The 27,492-nt window shown below is 46.9% G+C and overlaps 1 protein-coding gene across 1 annotated transcript in view; it reads left to right on the forward strand.

Moving 5' to 3' along the window:
- Window positions 1-291: 291 nt before the first annotated feature.
- Window positions 292-27,492, forward strand: part of MIX23 (mitochondrial matrix import factor 23) — a 69,696-nt gene continuing 42,495 nt past the window's right edge. Inside the window, exons 1-2 of the mRNA XM_086933549.1 lie at window positions 292-423; window positions 23,886-24,011. Of these exons, the coding sequence (XP_086789675.1) occupies window positions 373-423; window positions 23,886-24,011 (177 nt within the window). The 5' untranslated portion in view covers window positions 292-372. The remainder of the gene's footprint in view (window positions 424-23,885; window positions 24,012-27,492) is intronic.

Here is a 27,492-nt window from a genome sequence, read left to right on the forward strand (position 1 = left end):
TTGGCTTTGCCAATGCTTGTTGTGCACATCTCACACCTCGTTCATGACTGCCACTTTTCCCAAGTCCATGCGTGAACATGTAGCCCAGACCGGGTTTCTTTTCTTCAAATTCTGGTAGTTTTAATCCTAGTTTTATACCGGGTTAAATAAGACTACAAGTCCCAGAATGCTACAAAAAAACTGGACCGATTTCATGATTCATGCTTTACCCGGGAAATGTTGCAGCTATGCCCCTTCCTAGACCTCTCACCCTCATCTAGCTCACTTCTCTCCTCTCCCTTGCAGCTGATTTGTGCTCTCCACGCAGGCACTGCGCTGGCCACCTCAGCTCCGAGGGGTCAGTGCCCGGCGGGTCCTGGGGGCGGTTCCAATATGGCGGCGCCCACTGCAGGTGTGAGCTGCGAGGATTTCTCCGAGTTCCAGGTGAGCACTGATGGTGGGGCAGTCTAGGGGCCCCATGGGGCGCAAGGCAGACCGGGTGCATCCTTCTCCACAGCCACAGAGGCTCACCCAGCCTGACCGGCAGCGGGAGGGAGCCTCAGCGGTGCAGGATGGAGTCACTACCCAGAGTGCAGCGGGGCAATGTCACTTATGATGAAGGGCAGCCCCAGCTCCTCACGTGCAGCAGGTAGCACACACACTCTCGAGGCATTCACCAGGGGATGGGGGAGCCGATTTCGATGCAGTGAGATTGGGAAAGACCCTTCACTGGGGGACAGAGAGAGAACACAGGGTGTCCACAGACTGCAGAACTACTTGTAGGAATGTCTAATGAGAATAAAGCAACAACTTACTTTTGAATCTGATGGCGGTGTATATGTCTGATGGAAGGGGAAGGTTGTTCTGCATCATAGACATGCAAGATCGGGAAGAAGAACTGAACAGGTTCCTGCCAGACCAGCTTTGTTTTAATAGGCAGAAAGGAGAGCTTCTCTTCACCAGAACATGTTGCTATATGTATTTGTGTACGAAAAGAGACGTTTGACAGGGATGCGAAATGCTTTTCGTGATGCCCAGGCATCAGTAGACAAAGTAAAATTCCCAATGGACATGAGGGCAATAGAGACCCCCAACCTAGACATTCATACACTTGGCTAGAGCACCCCAGAGACAGGCATGGAGGAGACTGACATATCAACTCCTTGGATATTAATGCAAGTGAGGGTGGGTGGAACTAGCTTCCTGTTCGTATTAATGGTGTTAATGGCTGTATCTCCCTGTAGACTGGCATGGGTGGGCAGCAGTACTAAGTTTCCTAAGATAGGCATGGTGGAAGTACGTGATCAGCTACACTTGTAGATAAGAGAGGGACTAGCCTGCCACATATAGAGTGATTGCTCGTGACCATGGTATAGTGCGCAGTTTGACGTTCGTATGGCACTAAAGCTCGTTTAGTTATCCATAGTTGACTTGCCAAATTGTTTTGAGGTTTCTATTGTAAACCAGAGCATAACTCTGCTTGTGAACATACGCTGTCAGTGAAGCAAATGGGTATATTCCTAAGTAAGACGAATGTATCAACTTCAGTGAGTTCTTGGTGTTTGATGGCAAGATGAAAAAGCTGTACTAAATCCATTCAGGATCCTTTAGGATGGTAAGCGTGCCCACTATTCAACATAAGTATATGCGTATTACACAGCTGGCGGCATTATGTGCAGTTGTTTAAGCGCGTATTTGGGCCATGTTGGAAATGTTCAGAGTCCTGTTTTAATGATGTGTGCTTTTGCTTGATGGTGTCAAAAAGGCTCTGATGTGCTTAATATATTCCCTATTGAGTTTGTGTGTTGTCATTGTCCAGAACTGAATGTGGTTACCAGTGGTGCAACTGGAGCAGTGGTACTGGCTCCCAAAGGAGTGAGGGGCTCTGTAGCAGCAGCTCATCTTGTAATTGGTACTATTTAAATTAGGATCATCATACATACATTGTTTCGGAAACAATTGGTAGCTATGTGATCACGTCGCCAGGGGACCCTTAGTACAGTTCTTATAATCATAGAGCAGCAGTTTGCAGGCTGCTTACATAAGCAGATCCATTTTGTAGTAACCCAGCCCTCATCTTTGGTACATTACTTCTGATAAACCCAGCGGGGTGAGACACTCCTCACTTTCCCTGACCCGTGGCCACTTGTACCCTCCCATCTTACACTTTTTTTTTTTTTTTTTTTTTTTTGTAATACTAAAACAAAATATTTAAACATGTTGGTGCTATTGACAGCACCTGGCAGTTACGGCATCCTCCCTCCTGTTATATTTCTATGTCTATGAGAGGGGTCTTCTCGTGTTACTAAATGACGCAATGGGTGCTTAAGTGAAGAGTGAATTAGTGAAAAAGGCATAGTTAATCCATGAGATCTCCATGGCAGCGGTGTGCTAGCTAGTGGCTGACACCCTGGTGCATGTTATGGGCTAGGAAATGTTTCCAAGTGAGGTAGGGGCCCAAAGTTATGACCATTATGGAACTGTGGGAGATGGTAGAAGCCCACCAAGGAGTACCTCCGCGTGGGCGTCGGTGTCCCATTCTGTGATTGTTTACTGTCGCTCCCTCCAGTGTGGTCTGTCCCTTGTGTGATCTCCTGCATGATTCCCCAAGTCTCTGTCAGCGCTCTCATCTGTATGGACCACGCGTAGACGGCGTTCTTCCGCTACCCCCTGTTCACAGAGGCCCGCTATTCATTTCTCCAGGAGTGGGTCTGCGGCTAGCTTCTAATGGATAGCTACGCTGCGTTTCGCCAACATCAGTCCTAGCATGTTGAATTTATGATGCTTGCGGGTTGTGACCGTGGGGATCAATAGCACACCCAGCAGGCAGTGTTTGACTGTTAGCTCAAGCGGGAGCTTGGTTGCCCTCCGCAACCTATCCAAAACTATGCTCCAATAAGAGCGGATCGTGGGACAATCCCAGGTCACATGCACAAAGTAGGCCGGGGAAGCACAACCTCTCAGGCATTCTGGTGAGCGTGAAGGGTCAAGCTGAGATAAGCGCAGAGGAGTCGGGTAGGTGCATTGGAGGTAGTTGAACTGTGTGAGCTAAAATTGGGCATTGCTTGAGATGTCGTGAACCTGTACAAATGCGAGTTTCCATCCCCCCTGTTAATGGCGCAGGTAGGTCCTTCTTCCACCTGTCCCGTTTCTCTGTTAAATCAAGTATACAATCTGTTTTCCGGGCCCTTTATAATCGAGATATTAATCCTGGAAGGAGCTTGGATCTAGGATTGTGCATAGAGTGCTCAATTCCTCTGGCTTATTCTGAAACGTAGTTCAGATTTTGCGGATCGTGCGTGTTATCTTTGCATACTGGAGGAAGTGGCCTTCCGGGACCCTATTATCTTTTGTCGCCACACAGGATAGGAAGTTATAGTTGAGGTCAAGGTCCCTCGCCGAAGTTCATACCAACTGGACACGTCCATTACCGATTGAGCCACTTCAGGAGGAGAGCGCGGGCATAAGGGGCCCTCTGCTGCACAAGAGTGACCTCCCTCTCCCAGGCCCAGGCAACCTATTTGATCGCAAATGGTCAGTCTTGGGGAGTGGGGGAGTCCTCAAGCTCATCATTGGCTATCTAGGGAGGTCAGTTTCTGGGCACCTGCCAGCGAGTAGCCTTTTTTCCGAGTTCGGACCATCCGCACACCTCTGCGCCGCATACTGGAGAAGGCCTGTGATACAGTAGAGGCGCAAATACGGAAGCCACAGGCCACCCTGCTCCATATCCAGCTTTAGGAAATTGAGTTTGACTCTGCTGCGTTTACCGGCCCAAACCAGGAGACTTTTCAGAGTGGTGAAGATGTCACTCGGAATACTGCAGAATGAATTTTGCAGTGTGAATAGGCAATGGTGAAGCAGCACCATCTTTGCTAGTGCCACCCATCCCATGACTGACAACGGTAGCCTGTTCCAGAAAAGTATTGACTCTTTCAAGCCCATATCCAAGGCATATTGGGCTTCGGTCGAGTGGGCTATCTGCATCCCTAAATAACAGAAGTTTATCTTATTCTATTTATAAAGTTTTATATAGCGCGAACTTGATCCCGAAGGATATCGGAGTGCTTTAAAAATTGCGGGAATGAGGTAACAGTACGAGAGTGAAATAGGGAATATACTTAGGAAATGCAAAAATTGTGTACAAGAAAAGACCAATATATACCTTGGCTAGGCGTATAGTGTGCTAGGCATTGAAAACATAACGGCAAGGGGAGCAAATACAATAGAAAAATACCATGACATCCATTCTTGAAGTGTGTCCGATGCGCTAAGAGCTGACAATCGCTCTTCTTATGAGGGTAGGAATTTGTTCATGAGGAATCTTTTTGCTTCCAGTTTGAAAGCAACCTTGGAGGAGATTCTTCAGATTTCCGGTGGAAGAGAGTTCCACATTTTTGGAGCAGATCCTGAGAACGCTCGTTGACAGGTTTTCTTTTTGCGGAAGATCTGGGGTTTCAGGAGGAAGGAATTAGCACTCCTTGTTGGTCTCCCCCCTCCGGATAGTTTTAACTTTTGCGCCAGGGGTTTTGAAGTGGAGGGCTTTGTGCAATAAGCATGCAATCTTTAGTTGAATTCTAGCTTCGTAGGGCAGCCAGTTTAGAGATTTGAGGACTGGGGAGATGTGGGCATTTCGCTTGGTGTCCGTAATCAGTCTGGCCGCCGCGTTCAATGAAGCCTTTAGCGGAGCCAAAGTGTATTTGGGGAGGCCGCATAACGTAGCACTGCCATAGTCAATCCTCGCTAGAACAAGCACTTGGACCACCTGCTTGAAGTTGGTTTGAGGTAAGAAAGGTTTGAGGTTCCTAAGAGTTCTTCATATTCAGGTGTTTGTCCAATGTGATTCCTAGCGATTTAGCTGAGTCAATAATGCGGGGGGAGCAGTTGAAGGCTGTGAGGTGGTTCATCCAGAGGTCAATATTAGGTGTGTGTTTCAGGGGAGAGATGAGGTGGAATTCTGTTTTGGTGGTGTTTAGCAGGAGGTAGTTCTCAGTTAGCCAAGTTTGAGTAGTCAGTAGGGTGGAATTGAGTGAAGTGTTGTTGTCTGGGGAGGAGATTTTCAGGTAGAGTTGGGTGTCGTCTGCATACATATGGAATCGAATGTCCAAGAATTTTAGTACATCAGCTAATGGTTCCAGAAATAAATTGAAGAGAATGGGAGATACGGAGGATCTTTGAGGAACCCCTATGGTGACTGGGGATGGGTGAGAGAGAGTGGTTCGTCTTAACTCTTTGGGATCTGTGCTGGAGGAAGGACGAAAACCATTGCAGCACCTGCCCAGAGAGGCCCATCCTTTGCTCCAGAATATCTAGGAGGTTGCCGTGATTGACAGTGTCAAAGGCAGAGAAAAGGTTGAGTAGGATAAGGAGGGAAGATTAATTTCTGTCAAGCATTATTAGGATGTCATCCGTGACATTAGCGAGAGCCTATTCAGTGCTGTGCCACTACGAAAGCCCGATTGGTGTTGGTCCAGAAGAAGGAAGTTTTCGATGTGTGCACATAATTGAGATTGGACGCATTTTTCCAAGAGTTTGGCTAGTGTGGGGATGCTGGAGATGGGGCGAAAGTTGTTGAGATCAGTGCTGTCTGCTCTAGGTTTTTATAAACTAGGTGTTACCTGGGCCTCTTTTAGACATTCTGGAATCGTGAGAGAGAAGCATTGACGAACATTGTCCAGATGGGGAGATAGAATCTTTAATTGCTTTGAAGATGGTGGGTGGTAAAGGGTCATTGAAGTGATTAGATGGGTTGATACTCCGAAGGACCTTATTGATTTAATTTTCTTTTAGGATGGTTAAGGTGTCCCAGGAAGCGTTGTGCTTGATACCTCTGCTAAGTGGAGCAGCCTTGTCTGATGTGGCCAGGGAGGGTGCAGGTCCGTTGGATGTTAATAGAGACCTCCTGGTTTTGAGATCAAAGTTAATAAGTCTGTTTTTCTCATTAAAAAAATCAGTCCAGTCAAAACATGGAGATGATGAGGTCAAGAGTTTCCCCCTTACTGTGGGTAAGTTGGTCACAATGTTGAACCAAATCGTGATCCTTCAAGAAGGAGTTGAAGCATGCTACAGCTTGGTCGTTAGGATTTGACCAATGAAGGTTAAAGTCTCCCCAGTAGATTTTGGGCTGTATTGAATCCACATTGACAGCTATGATTTCCATTCATTGTTCAATGAATGTTAGATTGTCGCCCAGAGGGTGATAGAATGTATGCAGTTTGCAAACCAGCTGCTTGTTACTGGAAATGTTGAGGCAGAGGTATTCACAGGTTGATGGTGAAGAGGATTCTGAGAGGGAGATCGCAAGTGACCTTCTATGTATACAGGCTAGGCCACCTCCTATTTTCGTAACTCTGTCCAGACAAATTGTCATGGGAGGGGGAGGCACCAAGAGGTCTACAATCTAAGTGGACGAGGGGGTGAGCCAAGTTTCTGTTAGGATAATGATGTCTATCTCATTAAGATGTATGAGGTCGAAGATCGCAGAGGCATGTTTGTTGGCAGATCTGCAGTTGAGCAGTATGCATTTGAGTGTAGCCGGATTATGGGGGGAAGGAGGCTGTTTGATGTTCACTCTCTTGAGGTTGTCAATATTTATGTCATAGAAGTGGTCGCTCTTCCGAGTGAGTGACCGCAGTGGGAGTTCAGCCGCATCCCGCCCTGCCAGACTTGCCAGTGGAAATGCAGCGGATATGTTCTGGGTTAATTATCAGCCCGGATACCTTCCCAAAGTCAGCCAACACAGTCTGGAGATCTGGGGTGGCTTCAGCAGGATTATGCATGTATATCAATGCATCACCCCCCCACTACTTGGCCCCAGCGTTCCGTGTCTCTCCGCAGTCGAATTGCGAGAGGCTCCATTGCGAGTGCAAATAGGAGCGGGGACAGGATGCAACCCTGCCTTGTGCCCTGTTCAATGGTGATTAGGGTAGAAACCAGCCCGCCACTGCGCACTCTGGCCGTGGGACACTGGTACATGAGGCGCACCCATGCTACAAAATCCGGACGCAGTACCTCCCATAAGTATTCCCATTGCAAGGTGTCAGAGTCTTTTTCTATGTTTAAGCAGATCATTGTGGCTGGCATCTCCAGGCATGCAAAGGAGTGTAGTACGTGCGCGAGTATATGAAGTTTCATGTGTGTGCCCCGACCAGGCATGAATCTGCATTAGCCATCATGCAGTAGTTGGGTAACTACTCTGTACAGCCTTGATGCCAGAATTTTGGTATCCACTCCCAGCATGGAAAGGGGGTGGTAGGGGCTCAGCGAGGTAGGGTCCCTGCCCAGCTTGAGCAGCATTACTATTTGGGCTTCTTTCATGGACATCAGGCGTGTCCCAATCTGCTTTGCCTCACGCAGAGTCTCCAACAGCCTTTGGAGCAGCTGTTCTGTAAATGCCTGGTAGTATTCTACTGGGAGGCCATCGGGCCCAGGGGCCCTACCGCCTGCCATATCTCGCACTGCCTCTTGGAGGGTTTCAAGGGTGATCTCTGCCCCAGCGTCTTGCCCTGTTCTTCAGTGAGTCGCGGCCGGGGTACTCCGTCCAGGAACTGCTCTATGATTGCCCCTGCAGTCGCCTGGCCCCTGCCGTATACGTCCACCAGATGTGCTTGTAACCGCAAATTTATGGTAGACTGTGTAAGGGACCCGTCTGACTGGCTAATTGATAGTATGGTAGGGGGTGGGCGCTCTCTTGAAGCCACGCTAGCAGCTTCCTGGTTTTATCACCGTCTCTATGTAGGAGCTGTTGGTATTCTTGCTTTACCAGGCAATTCAGCCTGTCCCATATTTCTCCTACTCGCCGGTGAGCTCTCAGCCGTTCCTCATCTACATTCCAGAATCAGGGTTTGCGCTCAAGGTCCCTCTCCAGTGGCTTTCTCATCCCACCCACCTTTGACAAACCTTCTTCCCGCAGCACCACTTTTAATGCTTCCCACTCCGTGCCCCTAGTGTTTGTTGACAACCAGTTACTGTTGAAGAAATTAGTAATTGAAATGCCGAGCTCTGTTCGGAATATCTCGTCTTTCAGTGCTCTGGGCTGGAGACGCCATAGCAAGACGGCAGGCCTACCTTTCCTAGTGCCCCATTGGAGTATCACTGGGGCATGATCCAGTAGGAATCTCCGGAGTATACATATGCTTTGAACATGCTCTGCTGCCTCCCCGGAAAGCAACAAGCGATTGAGTGGCCTGTAGTTCACATGAGTCGGAGCAAAACGTGTATTCTTGCTTCAATGGGTGTACCATCCTCCACCAGTCCCCGTATCCCAGCCTCCGCATCATCCTTCCACCATGTTGGGTTTTGTGTGCGGTTTGGGGGGGTGTCTATCTATCCATATAGCACACAATTAAAATCACTGGCCCACAAAAGAGGAATGCCTGCGTAGGACACAACTAATTCTTCTAGGCAAAGGTAAAAAGCACTGTCATCTATGCTTGGAGCATAGATATTCAGAAGGCAAACTTCTGCGCCGTCTAGCAATCCGTGAACCAGTATGTACCTGCCCTCTATGGCTGCTGTGTAGCTCAGAACCGGAAATGGAGTTTGCAGGGCTATCCAGATTGCCACCCCGGGCGTGTTTAGAGTATGTTGCATAGTACATCTGGCCTCTCCATTTCCTTTGTAGTTTTTGGGCCTCATTATCGGTTAAATGAGTTTCCTGCAACATGGCTATGTGGGCCCACTGCCTGTGGAGATATGTTTGTGTCCTATACCTTTTAACAAATGTGTTTAGCCCCTGTACATTCCAAGTGACAATATTAAAACCATCCATCTCTAGACTATGGAGTAAAATTGGGATTGTCACAGCCTCTCCACCAGAGCTGTTGTTACATTAAAAACAAATGACTGAACTGTTATCCCTCCACCCCAAATTCCTCTGGGTCAACACATGACAAACCAACCTTGCCTTCCCAATCCGGTCCTAGCATAGTAACACCCACTTAAAGATCAAAACTAAACGTATCTGGCATATTGCCTGCCAAACACACAATATACAAATTTAACTTCTAAGAAGTTGCGCTAACTACACTCTTTCACAACCAATCACATCACATCACACCACACTCTGCCTACTGCCGTGCGAGGTTGCAGGGTGTGGGGGCGAGCCTTTTCAGGGGCCCACCTGGTGCAGGGGTTCGCCCTTTTGCGCTCTCGTGCTTTAGACTGACAAAGTAGAGATTGGTACGGAAGCTGTAATATCAAGAACATAGTTTATTAGGACTCATGAGTGGAACTAAATCAATACAGAACCCTCAGGCAATGTTTGAGGCATCACATGGAGTACAGAAACCATGGGTCTTGTATACACCTTTTACTGCAGAGTAAGCATGGAGACTCAAAACGAGGTGGTACAAGTGTACACACAAATAGTCAGTTACATACAAGGATACATCCGAATTGTTTAGTCAACAGAGTGGGAGGAGTTATAATATTTTTTCCAGTAGTTAAAATAGCCTGACAGTAAAGTGCATCCCAGCAACTAGGGCCTCTCTGAGCACGCACAGTGCTCAGGCTCAGTGCTGGAGGAGCTAAATATAGATGATGACTCGGGCATAATAGAGAAGCAGGCAACAGCGAAGACTGGGAAGCATATGGCAAGCACATAGCTAACTAAAATGGATCTCACAAACAAAAATGGCTTCAGCTCATGCTAACAGTGATCTCTGCCAAGTTTCCACAGACTACCCTTTTAGCATTAGCTGAAGACATCTATGATTTAGAAGGAACAAAGAAAACATCTTGCACGTCTATTTGCATCATCTCATTAACTTCTTGGTCTAATACATATTGGGTATTTACATTCTTAACACCATCGCTGCTAGTGATATTTTGCTCCTGTGCTGGGATTTTCAAAAGTACATTATGTATGACGAGCTGGGCTCGTCATCAGCCTGGTAGGAGGCTACTTCATGACGAGCCCAGCTCGTCATGAGCCTGGAAGGGGTTAATGTTGCGTTTGGTAGGTATACAAGCAGTGATACAGAGGGAACAAAGCATTGGATCACATTGTAGACCTAAGCAACATAACAGTAGGATCGCAAAGAAGATTTATAGAATCGTTAACATTTTCCTGCCCAAGGTAACAAATGGTGTCCATAGCCAATCGGTTAAAGTTCATGTTCCGGTATCAGGGTGAATGTCAGCAGCGATTTTATGCAGTTTAGAGATTGCATCACAAACTGAAGGGGCGTGATCAGGGATATAAACACAACTGCTCGCGATGATGCGACGTGGACCACCTCGATCAGCCAACACAACCTCAAGGACCATTCAATTTTGGAGCTCCACAATTCTCGCTATTTGCAGTTCTTCTGTGATGTTTCCAAGTGCCATAGCTGTCTGATTGGTCACAGCCTCTACAACACGTGTCAAGCACCTAATTTTCCGACTGTTTAAGGCAGCACCAACAAAGAGGAACAATCCCAAATTAAAGTCAACATATTGCTGCAGTGCAGTATCAGTCTGATCCACCTCATCATGATTTATTGTCCTCTTATATCGGTTCTTAGAAATCTCATTCAACTGGTTATAGTCTTTATGATAGGATGCAAGAGCCAAAAACACAGGTGGCAACAAAAAGGACACATAGCAAGTTTCTGACCATCCAATGGGTAGATGGTAGTATCCTTTGTTTCCGCAGATGAAGTAAGTATTGTCTGAGGACATAAAACTACTGTTGTTAACCGCAGTAATGTTCAGTACCAGGGTACAATCGCTCTTCCCCACAGGAATTCTTCCAACACTGTTCACACACAAGTCTGCTCGAGCTCTAGTAACAGCTTTCAGGAGGTCCATTACAGTTGGATGTTCGAGTGTTTGGGAAAACATAGTGCATAGAAGAGTTTCCTCTGTGATACTCCTCCATTTCCCATATAGTTCCGTTAGCCTGTGGATCTCCTTCCTCATCAGGATAGCACACTTTATTAAGATACAAATTCAGTCTCCCTACACCAACATCAGTAATATTAGCAACCTCACAAGCGCATAGCAATGCGAACCAGGCTTGACAAGAACCATTGTGTGAGAATGGGAGAGAAATAAAAAGTGTTCCTCCCTTTTTTCTGATGAGCTGGCATCATTCCACAGTTGGTGATGTTCATAGCATTGTGGGTGTGGTGCAACATCTGAATGAACGTATAATTAAGGTAGGACATTCTGTGCTTCTGCTCATGATAGGGAAGGGAGAAATAATGGTACTCGATGGGGGCTGGAGACGTGTCATTCAGTGCTTGGCGAACAGAAGTCACTTCCTCTACATCCCAAGCTATTACTGCCATAATAATCACAATGAAAGTAAACCTAGGAAGGAACATAGTCTTCTTGCCGCAAATTCTCGCAGCAGTCGATGTATTTTCCATAGGCTTTATCTCGATGTTTGAACAACAAAAATGCAGATGGAGCTCGAAAGTCCTGGGCATCTGTTGGCTTCTTCACTGAGAGTTTAGACGGGTGTCACTAGGAAAAAGATTTCCCCTTCCCCTCCTCGGCTCAGCCTTTCACTAATCCAGGACGGTTGCTCAACCAGTTTTTTTCTGCAATGCAGGTTATCTCCGGGGTCGCAGCTGATATCAAGATGCCCCTGCGATTGTGTGGTCCGGGAAGACTTCCTCAGGTCCTTCAGGTGTTATGGCTTGGCCTCTCTCTGTGTCCAGGATGTCTTGATGGTCGGTGAGTGCAGCGGGCTCCACCAGGGCAAACAGCACTTTCTTGCAGTGCGTGGAGTGGATCCAGTTCTTCCGATTGGTCACTCGGACTGCAGTTCTGGTTGCCAGGAGCACCTGCTCAGGGCCGCGCTACCTCGGTTCCAGGCTATTCGACCTCTGGAAGACTTTCACCATAACCTGATCTCCAGGCCGTAGATCATGGCCCTCACCCTTCGACCTGTCAGGAAGAGCTTCTCGAACCTGTTGATGAATAGAAAGCAAGTTGTCAGTCAACTGAGGCAGGTAGTCACTCATCAGGACACAAGGTAGATCATGTATAGGACGTGGCTTAGGAATCTCCCAAATGTTCATGGGCCTTCCAAATACCACCTCATACGGTGTGAGGCCAGATCGTGTATGTTGCACTGATCTAATGGAAAGCAGGGCAAGGGGTAGCGCATCATGCCATTTCAGAGCTGTGGAAGCCTGGATTTTAGCCAACTTAAGCTTGAGAGTAGAATTGTATTGTTCCACTAACCCTGCTGATTGTGGGTAGAAAGCATCATGGAACTTCTGCTTGATTCCTAATCCTTTCAGGACATACTCAACAACTTGCCCAATGAAATGAGGTCCGTTGTTACTCCACAGGACTCTAAAAACCCCAAATTGAGGGAAGAACTCCTTTAGAAGCACCTTTGCTGTAGTAAGAGCTGCATTATCTCTCGTAGCGTATGCCTCAAACCACTTGCTAAAGGCACATACCACTACTAGGACATACTTTGAGTTATTACAGCGTTCTAGCTGGATGTAATCCATTTGCAGACCCTCAAAAGGTGCAGTCGGTGTGGCAAACCATCCTATTGGAGTTCGTGTTCTCTTTCCAGGTTTATACTGGAGACAAATCAGTTAAATCTGAACTATCGTTTGAGCTGTGCCAGCAATTTCTGGATGCTCCCACACTTGCATAAGTAGCTTCGCAATTGAGGATGCTCCAGCATGTGCCGGCCCATGTGCCATGTGAATCATCGGGTGTAAGTAGGCTGTGAGCAATCGCTATTTGGTCATGTCTTTATTTCCCCAACAGCCCTTATCATCCAATGTTCACTCTTTAGACCATAGGTCTAATTCTTCAGCAGAGGCAGATCACTGCATGTCAAGCACTTCTTGTCTGACATCATGCCAACTTTCAGCCTGTGACTTCACCACATACATAGATGTAGTGCTTCGCTGCAATGCAGTCTCACGAGCTGTGTGATCTGTGAAGGCATTGCCCTGTCCTTTTTTATCAGTCACTTTCCTATGTGCACTGCACTTAACAATCGCTATTTTCTTAGGTAATATGTCGGACCTGCACCACCCCGCCAAGTCGAACACCAGCAGCAAAAACCTGAAGTGCATCCTACTGAACACCCGCTCCGTCCACAGGCACGCCGTAGAACTCTGGGACCTGCTTGACGCGACAACACCGGACGTTATTTTCCTCACCGAAACCTGGATGAACGCCTCCTCAGCGCTCGACATCACCATAGCCATCCCGGACAGATACAAGATCACCCGGAAGGACTGCGCCAACCAGACGGGAGGAGGCATCGCCATCTTACACAAGAACACCATCCGCATCTCGACTAACGCCGACGAAACCTTCACCGCCGCCGAACACCTACACTTCCAGATACACACTGACCCTAAGACCACACTCCGAGGCACCCTCATCTACAGACCACCGGGACCACGCACACAATTCAGCGAAGACATCGCAGACTTCATCAGCCCGCACGCTCTGCCCTCCGCCGACTACATCTTCCTAGGGGACCTCAACTTCCACCTGGAAAACAACAACAACAGAAACACCACCGCCCTGCTGGACAACCTCGGACTCAAGCAACTGGTGAACACTCCCACCCACTACGCCGGCCACACGTTTGACCCAGTCTTCTCATCCAGCAAGCACATCTCCTTCAGCCACGCCACCGGACTCCACTGGACCGACCACAGCTGCGTCCACTTCAGCTTCAGGAAAACTGCAACCCACCACCACCCGCAACAGGTTCGCCGCCGGAGCTGGAGCAAGATCAACGCCGAGCAGCTAACCGCCGCCCTCAACCAGAACACACCCACCAACACAGCGGACCCAAACGAAGCAGCCAGCAACCTCGCCAAGTGGCTGACCGCACCACTAAAGAACCTTCCCAGCAGAACCGGTAGCAAGAAAACCCCCTGGTTCACCAACGAACTCAAGGAATCCAAGAAGAACTGCCGCACCCTCTGGAAAGCCTGGCGGCCCGACCAGACCACAGACCACAGGAAAGCCCTCAAGCACGCCACCCGCAAACAGCACCAGCTGATCCGCGCCCCCAAGAAGTCGGCACTCAAAGAACGACTGGACAACAACGCCCACGACAACAAGGAACTCATCAGCATCGTCAAAGAGTTCTCCAACCCCAGCGCCGGAAACAACAACAACATCACTCCCTCGCAAGACCTCTGCGACTCACTCGCCGCATTCTTCCACAGCAAGATCGCAGACATACACAACAGCTTCGACGCACAGACCACGCACCCTACCGCCGAACCAACGCCCACCACCCTCTGCAACGGGACCCCGATCAACACCAAAGACACCACCCGCACGATGAACTCCATCCACTCCGGATCACCAACCGACCCCTGCCCACCCCACGTTCTTCAACAAAGCTGACGCCATCATCGCACCCCATCTCCAGGACATCATCAACTCCTCCTTCCACACCGCCACCTTCCCAGAGAGCTGGAAGCACGCCGAACTTACCGCCCTCCTGAAGAAACCAACAGCGGACCCCACCGACCTCAAGAACTACCGCCCCATCTCGCTCCTTCCCTTTCCGGACAAAGTCATTGAGAAGACCGTCAATAGACAGCTGGCCGCCTTCCTCGAGATGAATGGATCCCTCGACCCCTCGCAGTCCGGGTTTCGGGCCAACCACAGCACCGAGACCGCCCTAATCGCAGCCACCGACGACATCAGAACCCTGATTGACAACGGGGAAACAGCGGCCCTCATCCTCTTGGACCTCTCTGCGGCGTTCGACACAGTCTGCCACCGCACCCTAGTGAAGCGCCTCAGCAACATCGGAATCCGAGAGAAAGCACTGGAGTGGATCATCTCGTTCCTCGCCGGAAGAACCCAGAGAGTCCGCCTCCCCCCGTTCAGATCCGAGGCCACCAAAGTCATCTGCGGCGTTCCACAAGGATCTTCACTCAGTCCAACCCTCTTCAACGTCTACATGAGCCCCCTCGCAGCCATCGCACGCCAACATGGCCTCAACATCATCTCCTACGCCGACGACACCCAGCTGATCCTCTCCCTCACCAAGGACCCCACCACCGCCAGAGCCAACCTACACGAAGGGATGAAAGACGTCGCCGACTGGATGAGTAGCAGCCGCCTTAAACTGAACTCAGACAAGACAGAAGTCCTCATCCTGGGATCATCCCCCTCCGCCTGGGACGACTCCTGGTGGCCCCCGGCCCTGGGCACCGCTCCCAAACCAACGGATCACGCACGCAACTTGGGCTTCATCCTGGACTCCTCCCATGTCGATGACCAGACAAGTCAACGCCGTCTCATCTTCGTGCTTCAACACCCTGCGCATTCTCCGCAAGATCTTCAGATGGATCCCCACCGAAACCAGGAAGACCGTCACCCAGGCACTCGTCGCCAGCCGACTGGACTACGGGAACACCCTCTACGCCGGAACCACAGCCAAACTTCAAAAAAGACTCCAGCGCATCCAGAACTCCTCCGCACGACTCATCCTGGACATCCCCCGACACAGCCACATCACCGGACACCTGAGAGACCTGCACTGGCTCCCCGTCAGCAAGAGAATTACGTTCAGACTCCTGACCCACGCTCACAAGGCTCTCCACGACCTGGGCCCCAAGTACCTCAACGACAGCATGACCTTCTACACGCCCACCCGCCAGTTACGATCAACCAGCCACGCCCTCGCCACCGTACCACGCATCCGCAGAGCCACCACCGGAGAAAGATCCTTCTCGTACCTGGCAGCCAAGACCTGGAACTCCCTCCCCACCCACCTTCGGCGAACCCAGGACCATCTCTCCTTCAGGAAACAGCTCAAGACCTGGCTGTTCGAGCAGTAACATACCCCTTCGCCCCCCCCCCCCCCCCCCCCCCCCCCCCAGCGCCTTGAGACCCTCCCGGGTGAGTAGCGCACTTTATAAATGCCGTGATTGATTGATTGATTGAATGATTGAAGCCGTAAGGAGATTATGCACTAATTCTCCATGCACTATTTGTGTCCCATGTGATGTAAGAAAGCCTCTTTCCTTCCAGAGTAGCCAAAAATAATGGGCCACTCCAAAGGCGTATCGGTTATCGGTGTAGATGTTAACAGACAAGTCAGTGCTAAGTTCACAGGCCCTCGTTAATGCTATCAACTCAGCTGGCTTCTGTGGGATGCGAGCTGTCTCAACTACTGTCTGAAGTGTTGTAATTGCATATGCAGCTGATGTCGTGCCATCTGGTACAAGACCCATCAACCCACAATTCCCCATCAACACTTGAAAGGGGCGTATCTTGCAGGTCAACACAACCCTTTGTCTGTTTTCCTTCAGTTAGGAATATACAGTCATGAGACTCTTGTGATTGGGACGGAGTAGCTGGGAATGGCAATAAAGTAGCCGGATTAAGAGTCGAACATCTTTTCAAGGTGATATGAGGGGCCAAAAGTGTCAATTCATATCCTGTCAAACGAGCACTAGTTAAATGCTCCATTTTGGTTTGGTTCAAAAGGGCATCAACTGCATGGGGCACTAACACAGGCAGTGTATGTGACAAAACGATTCCCTCACTCTGACTTATGGACACAGCTGCCACAGAATGAAATCACCCAGGCAACGCACTAGCGACTGGATCAAGGACAGCTGAAAAATATGCACAAGGACCCTGTTTTTCACCGTGTGTCTGGGTTAAGACTGAGAGAGCACAACCGTCCCTCTCGTGTACATATAGTGTGAAGGCCTTTGTGTAGTCTGGAGTGCCTAATACTGGTGCAGACCATAGAGTTTGTCGCAACTGTTGGAAAGCACTCTGGCATTCAGTAGTCCATGGGAGGGGCATTAGAGTATCTTTGGTAGAAAGGACAACAAGGGTTTGACAATGTGAGAAAAGCTAGGGATCCACTGCCTGCAGAAAGAACTAAGGACAATCAGTGCACAAACATACTTCTGAGTATGGGGCACAGGCGTGTCTAAAATAGTTTGAATGCGGTCTGGTGTGAGTGCATGTCCCTCCTTAGATAGGAGGTGACCTGAATATGTAACATGCTGTCTACAATATTGCAATTTCTTCCGGGAAACCTTGTGATGGTGAGATGCAAGAAAGGAGAGCATGACAGTGTTACTTCTTCACACTGTTCAGGGGTATCTGCAGCCAACATCGTGCCATCAACATATTGTATGAGAGCCACCCCTTTGGCACAGGGAAAGAATCAAGCTGTCATTTCAATGCTTGGCTGTAAATGCTAGGACTCTCTGTATACCCTTGTGGAGATCTAGAGTATCTCAAGGATCGATTATTCAAAGAGAAGCCGAACAAATAACGGCTTTCAGGATGAATAGGTATCGAGAAGAAAGCATTCTTCAAGTCGATCACACTGAATGTAGTTGCAGTGTTGTGATGTCAGAGACTACTGGATATTGGGGCACTACAATCTTATTACCCTTTCACAAATCAATGATAAACCTGTATATTTTAAGATCAGTGTCTTTCTTCAAAATGGGATGGATAGGTCTATTAAAAATGTTGTAAGGGACTTCTTTCAGAACTCCTACTATAATCAGATCTTGAACAATACGTATTAGAGCCTTTTCACCTTCTTGAGATATTTTATATTGAGGCAGTCGAGGCAATGAAGCACCCTCCTTCACTTGAATATGAACTCTGGTAATAACCATTTGCCCCACATTGGTATCTGATGTGGCCCACAAAGTACTAGGTAGGGATGCTAAAGCAATATCTTATGAACTGAGAACAGCTATTTCAACAAGAGGGTAATTGTAATTTAAAATAACACGCACATCTTCTGGGGAACATCGTATCGTGGCACAAAAATGTTTGAGCATATCGAGACACAATATTATCTGGTGTGTTAGGGGAAAGCAAGAATGGACATGCAGTAGTGAATTTATCAACATGGAATACAAGTGGTTGTGACAATGGGCTAAGGGAAGGTGTCCCATCGAATCCTTTCGATGTTATTGTTCAGCCAAACAGGGGAGCCCTAGAAACCAATTGTTTAGACAGGACACTACGAGGAGCTCCTGTATCAACCAAAAGTCGATCAGTAGAACCAAAAACGTTTGCATTAACATAGGGACCCTTCTGATCTACTGGGACTTCAACTGGTTCCTTACCTCATCCTAGGCATTCCTATGCATAATTAGAATCCTTCAAATCATCGGTTGAATAATCAGACATTTGATATTGATTACGCTTGTCAAAAGTATTAGAAGAATTTTGAGTATGTTCTATTGCCTCAAACCTACCACGATTATCCATACCTCCCCTATTTCCTGAGTTCCCTGGGTGACTTCTCATTTGACCTCTACCACGCTGATACTGCTGCCCTCGCAAAAGTGGACCCTCAGAGCGCCAATGTCCTATCTCCTTACAATAAGCACACTGATCAGAAGACAAAGTACCTTGAGGGAAAGAGGGTGCACTAGGTCGATACATCGCACGTCCACCTCTATAAGATGGACCATAAACTTTAGATAACATCACCTTTGTTTTTAAATCCTTAGCTTTCTTATCCTCCTTGCCTTTATCTTCCAATTCCTGACATTCATAATACTGGGCCATAGTCAAAAGGGAAACTGGAGAAGACCTAGTCTGTGAACTCTCGCTGGCCTTTAGGCGACTAGCTATTCCTGGCAACATGTTCGCGACAAATTTGTCAGCGAACAGATGCTTGCCTATGTCATCTGTCAATGACTGCCCACTAAAGTCATGAAATGTCTCCTCAAAACGTGTAAAGAAATCAGAAACTGACTAATCCGCCTTTTGCTTACAGGATGCTAACATAGTCCAATCTATCTTTTTAGGAGGTATAAGAGTTTTCAATTTAATTATAATAGCCTTTGGGAGGTCTAATATCTCTTGTGACGGTTTCTGCGTGGGCTCCCTTTCTGCATCTTTTCTCTCTATTTCAGTCTAAATATCTCCAAAAGTTGTTTGATCATCAATCTTCAGAATCAATCTCCACATATCCGGGGGTAAGATAATCCCAAAAAACATGTAAATATCAGGCAAAGCCATAGTGTATGAACTAACAGCCCCTTCAACTTCTTCATAAAATACAGCCGGATTTTTCCGCGGATCAGGCAAAGCAGCTTTAAGCGCCATGACATCCGCTCTACTACAAGGAGTATAAATCCAATTGTGAATAAAATATCACTTCGCATCTGCTGAATCTTTAATGTCACTCGTTTCCGCACCCCTAGGAGGAACATATAAAGGCGCAGCTTCACACATTGGTTTCCCTACAGTATCCTTATCTGTCCCTGGAACTTCCTCCTGTGGCACAGGGATCTGAGCTGTTTGTTCAGCTGCAGCAGCTGCCTTTTTCTCTGCTCACAAACGGAACGCATCAGTTCGTAGTTTAACCACACGTCTAATTATATCGGCCACCTGAGAAGGGAGAAAAAGACCGTCACTCAATTGTTTATGATCAGTTTTTATATCAACAGGCTCTAAGTCTGTGGAATGTTTCCTAAAATTTGCAATTACTTCTCCAGTAAACAACTCTGTAAAATATAACTGCTCTGACCATTGCTGAACATTTGCTATAATGTCAGGAGCAGAGGCATCACCACGAGCTGCTTTATGAGCAGCAGATCTGAAAGAGGCCGCACGGTCAGCGGTCAAAATTTAACTAGTGTGTCGTTTAGGGTCTAACTCTGTCCCTTTCTGATTTGGGGAGATTTATAATCGTCAGAATCATCCTCGGGGGCAGAGGGAAAAGTATATGGTGGTGGAAATCGATCTAACAAAATTGAATCGTCCTGCGGTTTACTAAGTAAACGATAGAGAGGGCGCCGGACATAGTATTTGCCATTTACCTGTAGACGGCGCTCCCTATCCTCTTTCTCCTTTATTTCCTTCATTTCTTTATTTTTCATCTCTAGCGCTTTTGCATAAATATTTCTGCACTGTTCTTTTTCTGCTAGTGATTGTTCTCTCTTCACTCTCTCATGTGCTTCTTTCTCCCACATTCGTACACAGTCAAACATATCTTGTCTACGCTTAAACACACACTGTTCCACATACTGAATTTTTTTAATATCGAATGACCCATGTATTGGCCATCGTAAATCAGGATCCTTCCTAATATATTTATTCCATAGTGCACTATACATTATGGAATAAATACCATTTTTAATGTACATGTGTCTATTTGGTGTTCCCTCAGGGGGAGCCGGCTGATTTAGTTTCTAATCCATATTGGTACCTCCAAGAAAGCAACACATCCTTCGAAGCGTGCTTGAAACAGGCATGTCAAATATATGATAGTATGTATAATATTATAACAAAGTAGTACTTAACGCAAATATTGTACCGTTCAAGAATTCAAAAATTAGAGAAAAATCTCCATATTGCCTGCCTAAATAAATTGCAATTTATATATAACCAAACCAGAATCTTGGCCAAGCAAATCCAATCAAAAAGTGTCGCATTGAGCGACCTTACCAAGCAGAAGTCTCAAGCCTCCAACTGCCAAGCTCTGAATAGACCAAATGGTCACTGTAAGATGAACGCCAAAAGGAATCTCAGTCGGAGACCGGCACCACCTGGAGGGTCAGATCGGGAATAGTCTGAAAAGCACTTCGGCCTGCAAATACAAGGGTCTCCTCATGCAGTGTACATCCTTAGCGAGATTCCAAACCTCTGTCAAGACCACCCCGATGAGCCCCACATAACTGGTGTCAATTTGTGGGGGTGAGCATTTTCAGGGGCCCACCTGGTGCAGGGGTTTGTCCTTTTGCTCACTGGTACTTTATACTGACGAAGTAGAGATTGTTACGGAAGCCTTTAATATCAAGAACATAGTTTATTAGGACTCATGAGTGGAACTACATTGATCCAGAACCCTCAGGCAATGTATGAGGCAGCACATGGAGTACAGAAACCATGGGCCTTATTTACACCTTTTACTGCAGAGTAAGAATGGAGGCTCAAAAAGAGGCAGTACAAGTGTGCACACAAATAGTCAGCTACATACAAGGATACATCAGAATTGCTTAGTCAACAGAGTGGGAGGAGTTACAATATTGCTGACATTAGTTAAAATAGCCTGAAAGTAAAGTGTGTAACAGGTGCATCCCGGCAACTAAGGCCTCTCTGAGCATGCACAGTGCTGAGGTTCAGTGCTGCAGGGGCTAAATATAGATGATGACTCAGGCGTAATAGAGAAGCAGGCAACAGCGAAGACTGGGAAGCGCATGGCAAACAGGTAGCTAACTTAAATGGAAGCCATAAAAAAAATGGCTTCAGCTTATGCTAACAGTGATCTCTGCCAAGTTTCCACAAAGGGAAGTCCTGTCCTTCCACCGAGGTGAGTAGCCTTTGTTCCCGTGCCTCCACGGCTACTACATTCACACAGTCACTCATATCCACGAAACCCATGTTCTACAGTTCTCTACTAACCAGAATAGAGAGCAGGGGAGAAAAAGACACAATATCCATACATAGCTTAGAACTTCGAGTAGGAAAGGGGGAGGTAGGGGGGTGAGAGGGTGAGAAAGTGTGCAGGGAAAATGGATAAAAGAGAAGAGGGGGTAGAAGATTCAGAGAAAGATAATGGGGAGGTGAGTCTGGCTCGAGGTCTGTAGTCTAAAACTGTACAGAGGGGAGAGTAGGCATAGAGGAATAAAGAGCAGAGAGGGGAGAAGAGGTGGGGGCGGCCTGCCAGTCCCAGCACTCGGGCCGGGGTGCTATGAAACAGTTCAGGTCCTCAGTAAGTGTTCCCGGCGGGCATCTGGTAAAAATCTTAAGGAGAGTCAACATGTTTACAGTTCCTCAGGTTTGCCACAGTTAGCTGACCTCCCCGGGGAACCATGCAACTTCATTTGAAATTCAGGTGGCTTCCGATCCATGCAGCATGTTCACGTATTGACGGGTTGGGGGGGTATCATCCACTATGTCTCCAGTACTGGCTTCAGAGCTAGCTGCAGTAACAACCTCCACCAGTGCTCTGGCTTCCTCGTGCTCAGCCAACAGGAGTGCCTGGCTCACTCTGGCCACCTGGCCTTCCTCGCCATCGGAGCTGTTATGTTCAAGATCTAGGGAGACATCTTGTTGCACCACTACTCTTAGGGTTGACCAGGAGGTTTGTTTCGGCGACCACGCCTCTGTGACCTGCTCAGCGACCAAGGTTCCGTGGGTTGCCTCCCACAGCCCCTAGAGGCTGATATCCGTTAATCTCCTCACCTCCAACCAGTCCCAATCTGCCTCAGGGGTAGGGAAGTAGTGAGCTTTGTCATGGTGGATTACTCAGAGTTTGGCGCGGTATAGCAACGTGTATTTTAAGTTCATTGCCCTGAGCTTCTGTTTCATGCCGCTGAAAGTAATTCTGAGCTGCTGAATCATACTTGTGTAATCGGGGAAGATGCGAATGATGTGATTCTCGAAGACTTGTTCGACACTGCGTCTGGCCTCCCAGAGAATGTGATTGCGATCTCTGTAATTGAGGATCTTAGCAATGAGGGTGCAAGGCACGGCTCCCTCCGGGGGGTGTGGAGTCCCAGGACATGCGCCCAGGGCGCGCCGCGGCCGGTATCCCCCAGCGAAGATTAGATAATGTTCCCGGGGCCAGAAGTAGCAGAAGTAGTCGTCCCCTTTTGGATCGACCCCGGCCGGTCAGGCCGCCACATCAGCTCCGGGCCCCGCTGGCCTGGCCATCTGCCCATCACGACATCGTACAGCCACACTCTCCTAGGCACCTCGATCAGGGCCCTGCCTGCCGCCGTGGCAGCTCCCAGAGGGCACATTCTCTCCAGGTCATCGCCCCCCCAGAGCTCCTACAATGGACCTCAGCGGCCCGACACCAGGGCCGCAGCACCAGCCCCCGGCATGACCGCACCGGCGCCCCTCAGCTGGCAGATCCACCAGGCCCAAGCCGGACACCCGGTCCAGCGAACTGCCACAACCATGCAGGCACCGTAGGCCGCTCGCTCGCCCCTCGGCACCGCCACAAGCTGCCATGGCGTCACTCGATTGTCAGGGAGCTCCACCGCCGCAGTCAGCCAGGGCTCTAGTCGCAGCCAGCCAGGTCGTAGGCCCTGACACCAGCGTCCACCTCTACTGGCCTCCACAGATGTCTGTTCGGGGGTGGGCTTGCTCCATGTCGATCCCCAGATATATATATAATTCCGGGTAAGGCCGCCCTGGAATTCGATGGCCGGATATTAGGCGGACCAACCACAGAGCTCTTTAGAAAATTACACATCCATTTTGAGTACTCAAGGAAAGTTCACTTCTGGAATTAATTTCCACACTAAACTTGGGGAAACTCTGTCAACTCCATTAAAGCTGAAAACCTCTCCAAACTTAGAAGTAGCCCTAGGAAGACATGTTTCAATAGCGACTGAACCCTGTTCCAATTTGAGGAAGAGCTTAAGACTCGCATCTTTAAATCACATTACATCATGATGCATTGTAAGTCCACTTCTGCTCTCAGAACACAGTTAGCCTGACAGTCAGGCTTTAAAAATGTCTTTGTCTTCGACACTATACAGTGCTCTGCAGCCTTATGGCTAGGTTTGTGCAATACCATAGACATATTTACTACATTATTTCTGACTGTCAATAATCCGGTCGATGCTGAGCTTTCGGACAATGTTTAATTATTGTTCTATAGAGAGGTTTGCCTCTCCAGAGCAGAAGGCTCTTGTTGAAGCACTGCATAAATAGTGTGCAGTCTGTCAGTGCCTGACAAATATCACATTTATGCTGTTTTCTGCTGTCAGCTGCACAGTGGATCTATTTCTTACTGTCTCAACCATAATTTCATTTATCACTGAAACTATTCTGGAATGATGATGTGCATTTATCAAGTTTTTGGACCGAGCATATATGATTGCTGCTTTTTATGAATGTGGTGTATGCCTAACGTTCCAGTTCTCACAATGTTTCAAGTTGTGTAATTGTTTTAAACCGTAACTGCTTCTTTTTGTGCACCACTTCTTTCACAACACATCTAGGAAACTCTCAGAGCCATGCGAACAATTGATGACCGGATAGTTCATGGACTGAACACCACAATACCCACTGTATCCTTCGCAGGCACAGTTGATGCCAGCCAAACATGTAAACAGCTCTACGATTCGGTAAGTGCTAATGTTCAAAGGAACTTCCAAGAGGTATTTTCTGCTTTGTGCTTATGTTGTACCCTTGCTAGTTCCAGGGGTGGTCAGCCTTGGTCCCAGTGCACCAGTCTCCCACACCTCTTTTAGCAGTAAGTGTACCTTTTTAAAGCAATGATCTGACCTACATTTTAAGTGGTTAAATATACTCTGGGCAGACCTGGAAACCCTCAGAATCTGGGTCTATTACATATCAAATTCTAGACTGATTCTGTTGGGAAGACTTATTAACAACAACAAAAAGATTTTGTGAACCACCTTTTTGATAAGGGGTCAAATATTCTTCCCCCTTAAACAGGATATGTGGTGACTTACAACAAAACACCACTTAGCCAGAAACAAAACTATGTAACATAACTTATTTTTAAGCCAACATTTTATATAAGGGTGTGCGACAAGGTGAGATCAACGCAGTGCTCGTGAAAGTGAGGTCTCAACAGAAGACACATGTTTAACATTTAATACATCAATAAGAGCCTGTCAACAGTTATACAAAGTTTATCAAATGAGGCTAGTTGTCAACTCCTTGTTTTGCCACGTGGCAAGCAATCTGCATCAAGTTCATATTTTAATTCATTGTTGACGTTTTGACCCATGTATGCTTTGGATTCAATCTTCAGCAGGACAGCAAGCAAGGGCTACAGCCTTGAAAACCACATAATGGTGAGAAGAGGTATTATTACAAGGCCTTTGTTCTGGTAGGCATGCATAAATGGAGCCATCTGCTGTGTTGTATTCCCGGTCAATATACCTAGAATATAGAACGTGCGCAAGCTTATGATTAATGGTGTTGCAGCTCCATTAAGCGTACGTTTGAGTGTAGTTCACAGATGTTTTCCATGGCCATTACTACCCTGCGCTTGGAAGGTTACTCCTAAAAAGTGAGTTTCCAATGTGGGAATGAATGGGAAGCAACACCAGGTTTAATGGATATGAAAGTCTGTAATTTACTTCAGGTCTTTTGAGGAAATGAACAAAACAGTAGTCCTGAGCTAATACGAAAATTCACTTTTCAGCCAATAGACAAATCACAAATCACTGTTTGTTTTCTTCTCTTCTTTCTTTTATTTCATTCGTTGATCGTTCATAAAACCTCCTAGCCGACACGTGTTTCGTCTGATATGGCGTTAATCCACAGACTTCTTCAAGGCTAGAACAATGTAATTTTACAGTTTTTACAATCTATACATATGTATATTTGTTTACAACATCCTTATTTTTCACGAACTCAGATTTTAAAGAGTCCCCTAATAAAGTGTTGAAGGTTATCAACATCAAAGAACAGGTGCAGTGTCACCTAGAGACCACACAAGGTGCTATGAAGAGAAAGTTTTTGTGAGTGGTGATCACCAGTTGAAGAAATATATACTAAAAAGTATAATAGAAAAGAATCCCACCACCGTGCGCTCTGTCCTATGTGTCATTTAAGTCAACACATAGTCAGACTTTCAATATTCATAAGTGTGGGTATAATGTTGTGACCAGAGAGATATAGCCCCGCACATCAACCTGACGTGCTCAACCGAAATTATGAATCAGTCATAGGTACCTTAAAATGAATAAATTCGGCCTCTAATCTCCTGTTTAGCACCCCTGCCACACCGTCAATGGGGTTTAGTTGTCCTCTTAACTATCAATAAAAAGACCGCAATTCAGAACCTGTATATCGTTTCTCTATATATACATCATAGACCAATCTTAATTGCAAAGTGTTTAGTACTCACTCTATTTTCGGTAGTATTGGCCCGTAGGTAATGGGTAAAATCAGTCTCTCTCCAAACAGTATTAGTCGGGTATTTTCCTCCTGTAGTCAAATTGAAATAAATGGAATTCTCCTAGTTTAGGAAATATTCGTTTCCGTCATCAGAGACATTTAGATTTAGTGACGAGGGTCAATCTTTAGGTGACCCACACTTTAGACTTAGTGAGCTGTAAAGGTTAACCCACTTAACTGGCAGCAAGTTCTAATCATTTTAGTTGCGCGCACTACACGACCCATGTCCATTAAAAGGCGCCGCAAATCGTGCCCGGCAAATTAACGCCGCCACATGAAAGGATCTATGTATGCGTAGGGTCTCACCTGTGACGATATCTCGTCTTCTCCAGAGTCGGGTTCCTGGCGTTCAGCACTCGCGCCATGTCGGAGTGTCTACAAATACACACGTCCGGTATCGGACATAGAAAAGGGACCATTCGCATATGGTGCGGTTTCCGAGATGGAAATCCGCGCCATCTTTAAATATATAAGCCGATATCTTGTCTCTGCCATATCTAATGTCTACTCTGGGTTATTTACAAATATATGTGCACACCGAACAGGAAAAAAGAAAAAATATAAAGAAAAAATAGAGACACAGAAACCCAGTGAAAATTTCCATCACCAGGTGTCGTTTCTTTCAGTTTCATTATTAACATTATGACACTACGTTTTTCACAGAGTCTGTTGCCGGTACATGTAACATTCTTGAATTACGTTAGTGCTATAGAAATTTACAGAAAAATATAAAGACAGCATCATTTCTCATAAATATACTTAAAAGTAACTTTACCCGATCATAATGAGATCATAAAACATGATTAAAAACATGCTTATCAAAATCGTGTACATTTGAAAATTCAGCATATAAACACAATAGCTGTTCTTTGGATCATAGGTTTCAAATGAGTCATATTCAAATGATTTACACAGGTTGGCATTTAGAGTACTCCATCCGGAGTTTGTCGTCAGTTAATTTCCCAGAAAGAATTGAAGCTCGTCATCAAAGTTGAGACCCCTCTCTACTGCATGGACCTGCATTATCCATCTGGCCTCGAGTTGTCTTAGTCTGAGCTCCCTGTTACCTCCCCTCACATCTTGGGGCATTATTTCAATACCATGGAATGACATAGCTAAATGTTCACTTTGTGATCCGCACTCCACAGCATGCGCTGTTAGGGGATGTCTCAAATCTTTATTTTTTAATGCTCTAAAATGTTCCGCCATGCGATCCCTGAGTCTGCGTATGGTGCTACCAATATACACCTTGTCGCATTTACATGTTATCGCATATACCACATAAGTGGTGTTGCAGTCAATGTGTGATCTTATGTGATAGGTTTTGGATCCATTGTATGTAAAGTGTAGTGTTCCGTGTCGTGACATTCTACACATGCTACAGTCACCGCACCGGAACGAGCCCTTTGCAAGTAGGTGTAACCAATTTGGAGTCCTCTCAGTTAATTTTGGGTAACTGGGACTAATCATATTTTTTATCGTCATACCACGTCGGTATGATATAGAGGGTCGTGAGTTAATGTAATCTTTTAAGGTTTGGTCAGAACTCAGTAGGAACCAGTACTTTTTCAGTATTTGGTAAACCTTAGATGACCATGGATTATAGTTGGTAATCAATCTCACCTTGTCTTTGTTACTATCGTTATGATGAGATTTGGCATTCAGAGTTTC

The sequence above is a fragment of the Lissotriton vulgaris genome, chromosome 8, assembly GCF_964263255.1.
Source record: "Lissotriton vulgaris chromosome 8, aLisVul1.2, whole genome shotgun sequence".
Classification (NCBI taxonomy): domain Eukaryota; kingdom Metazoa; phylum Chordata; class Amphibia; order Caudata; family Salamandridae; genus Lissotriton; species Lissotriton vulgaris.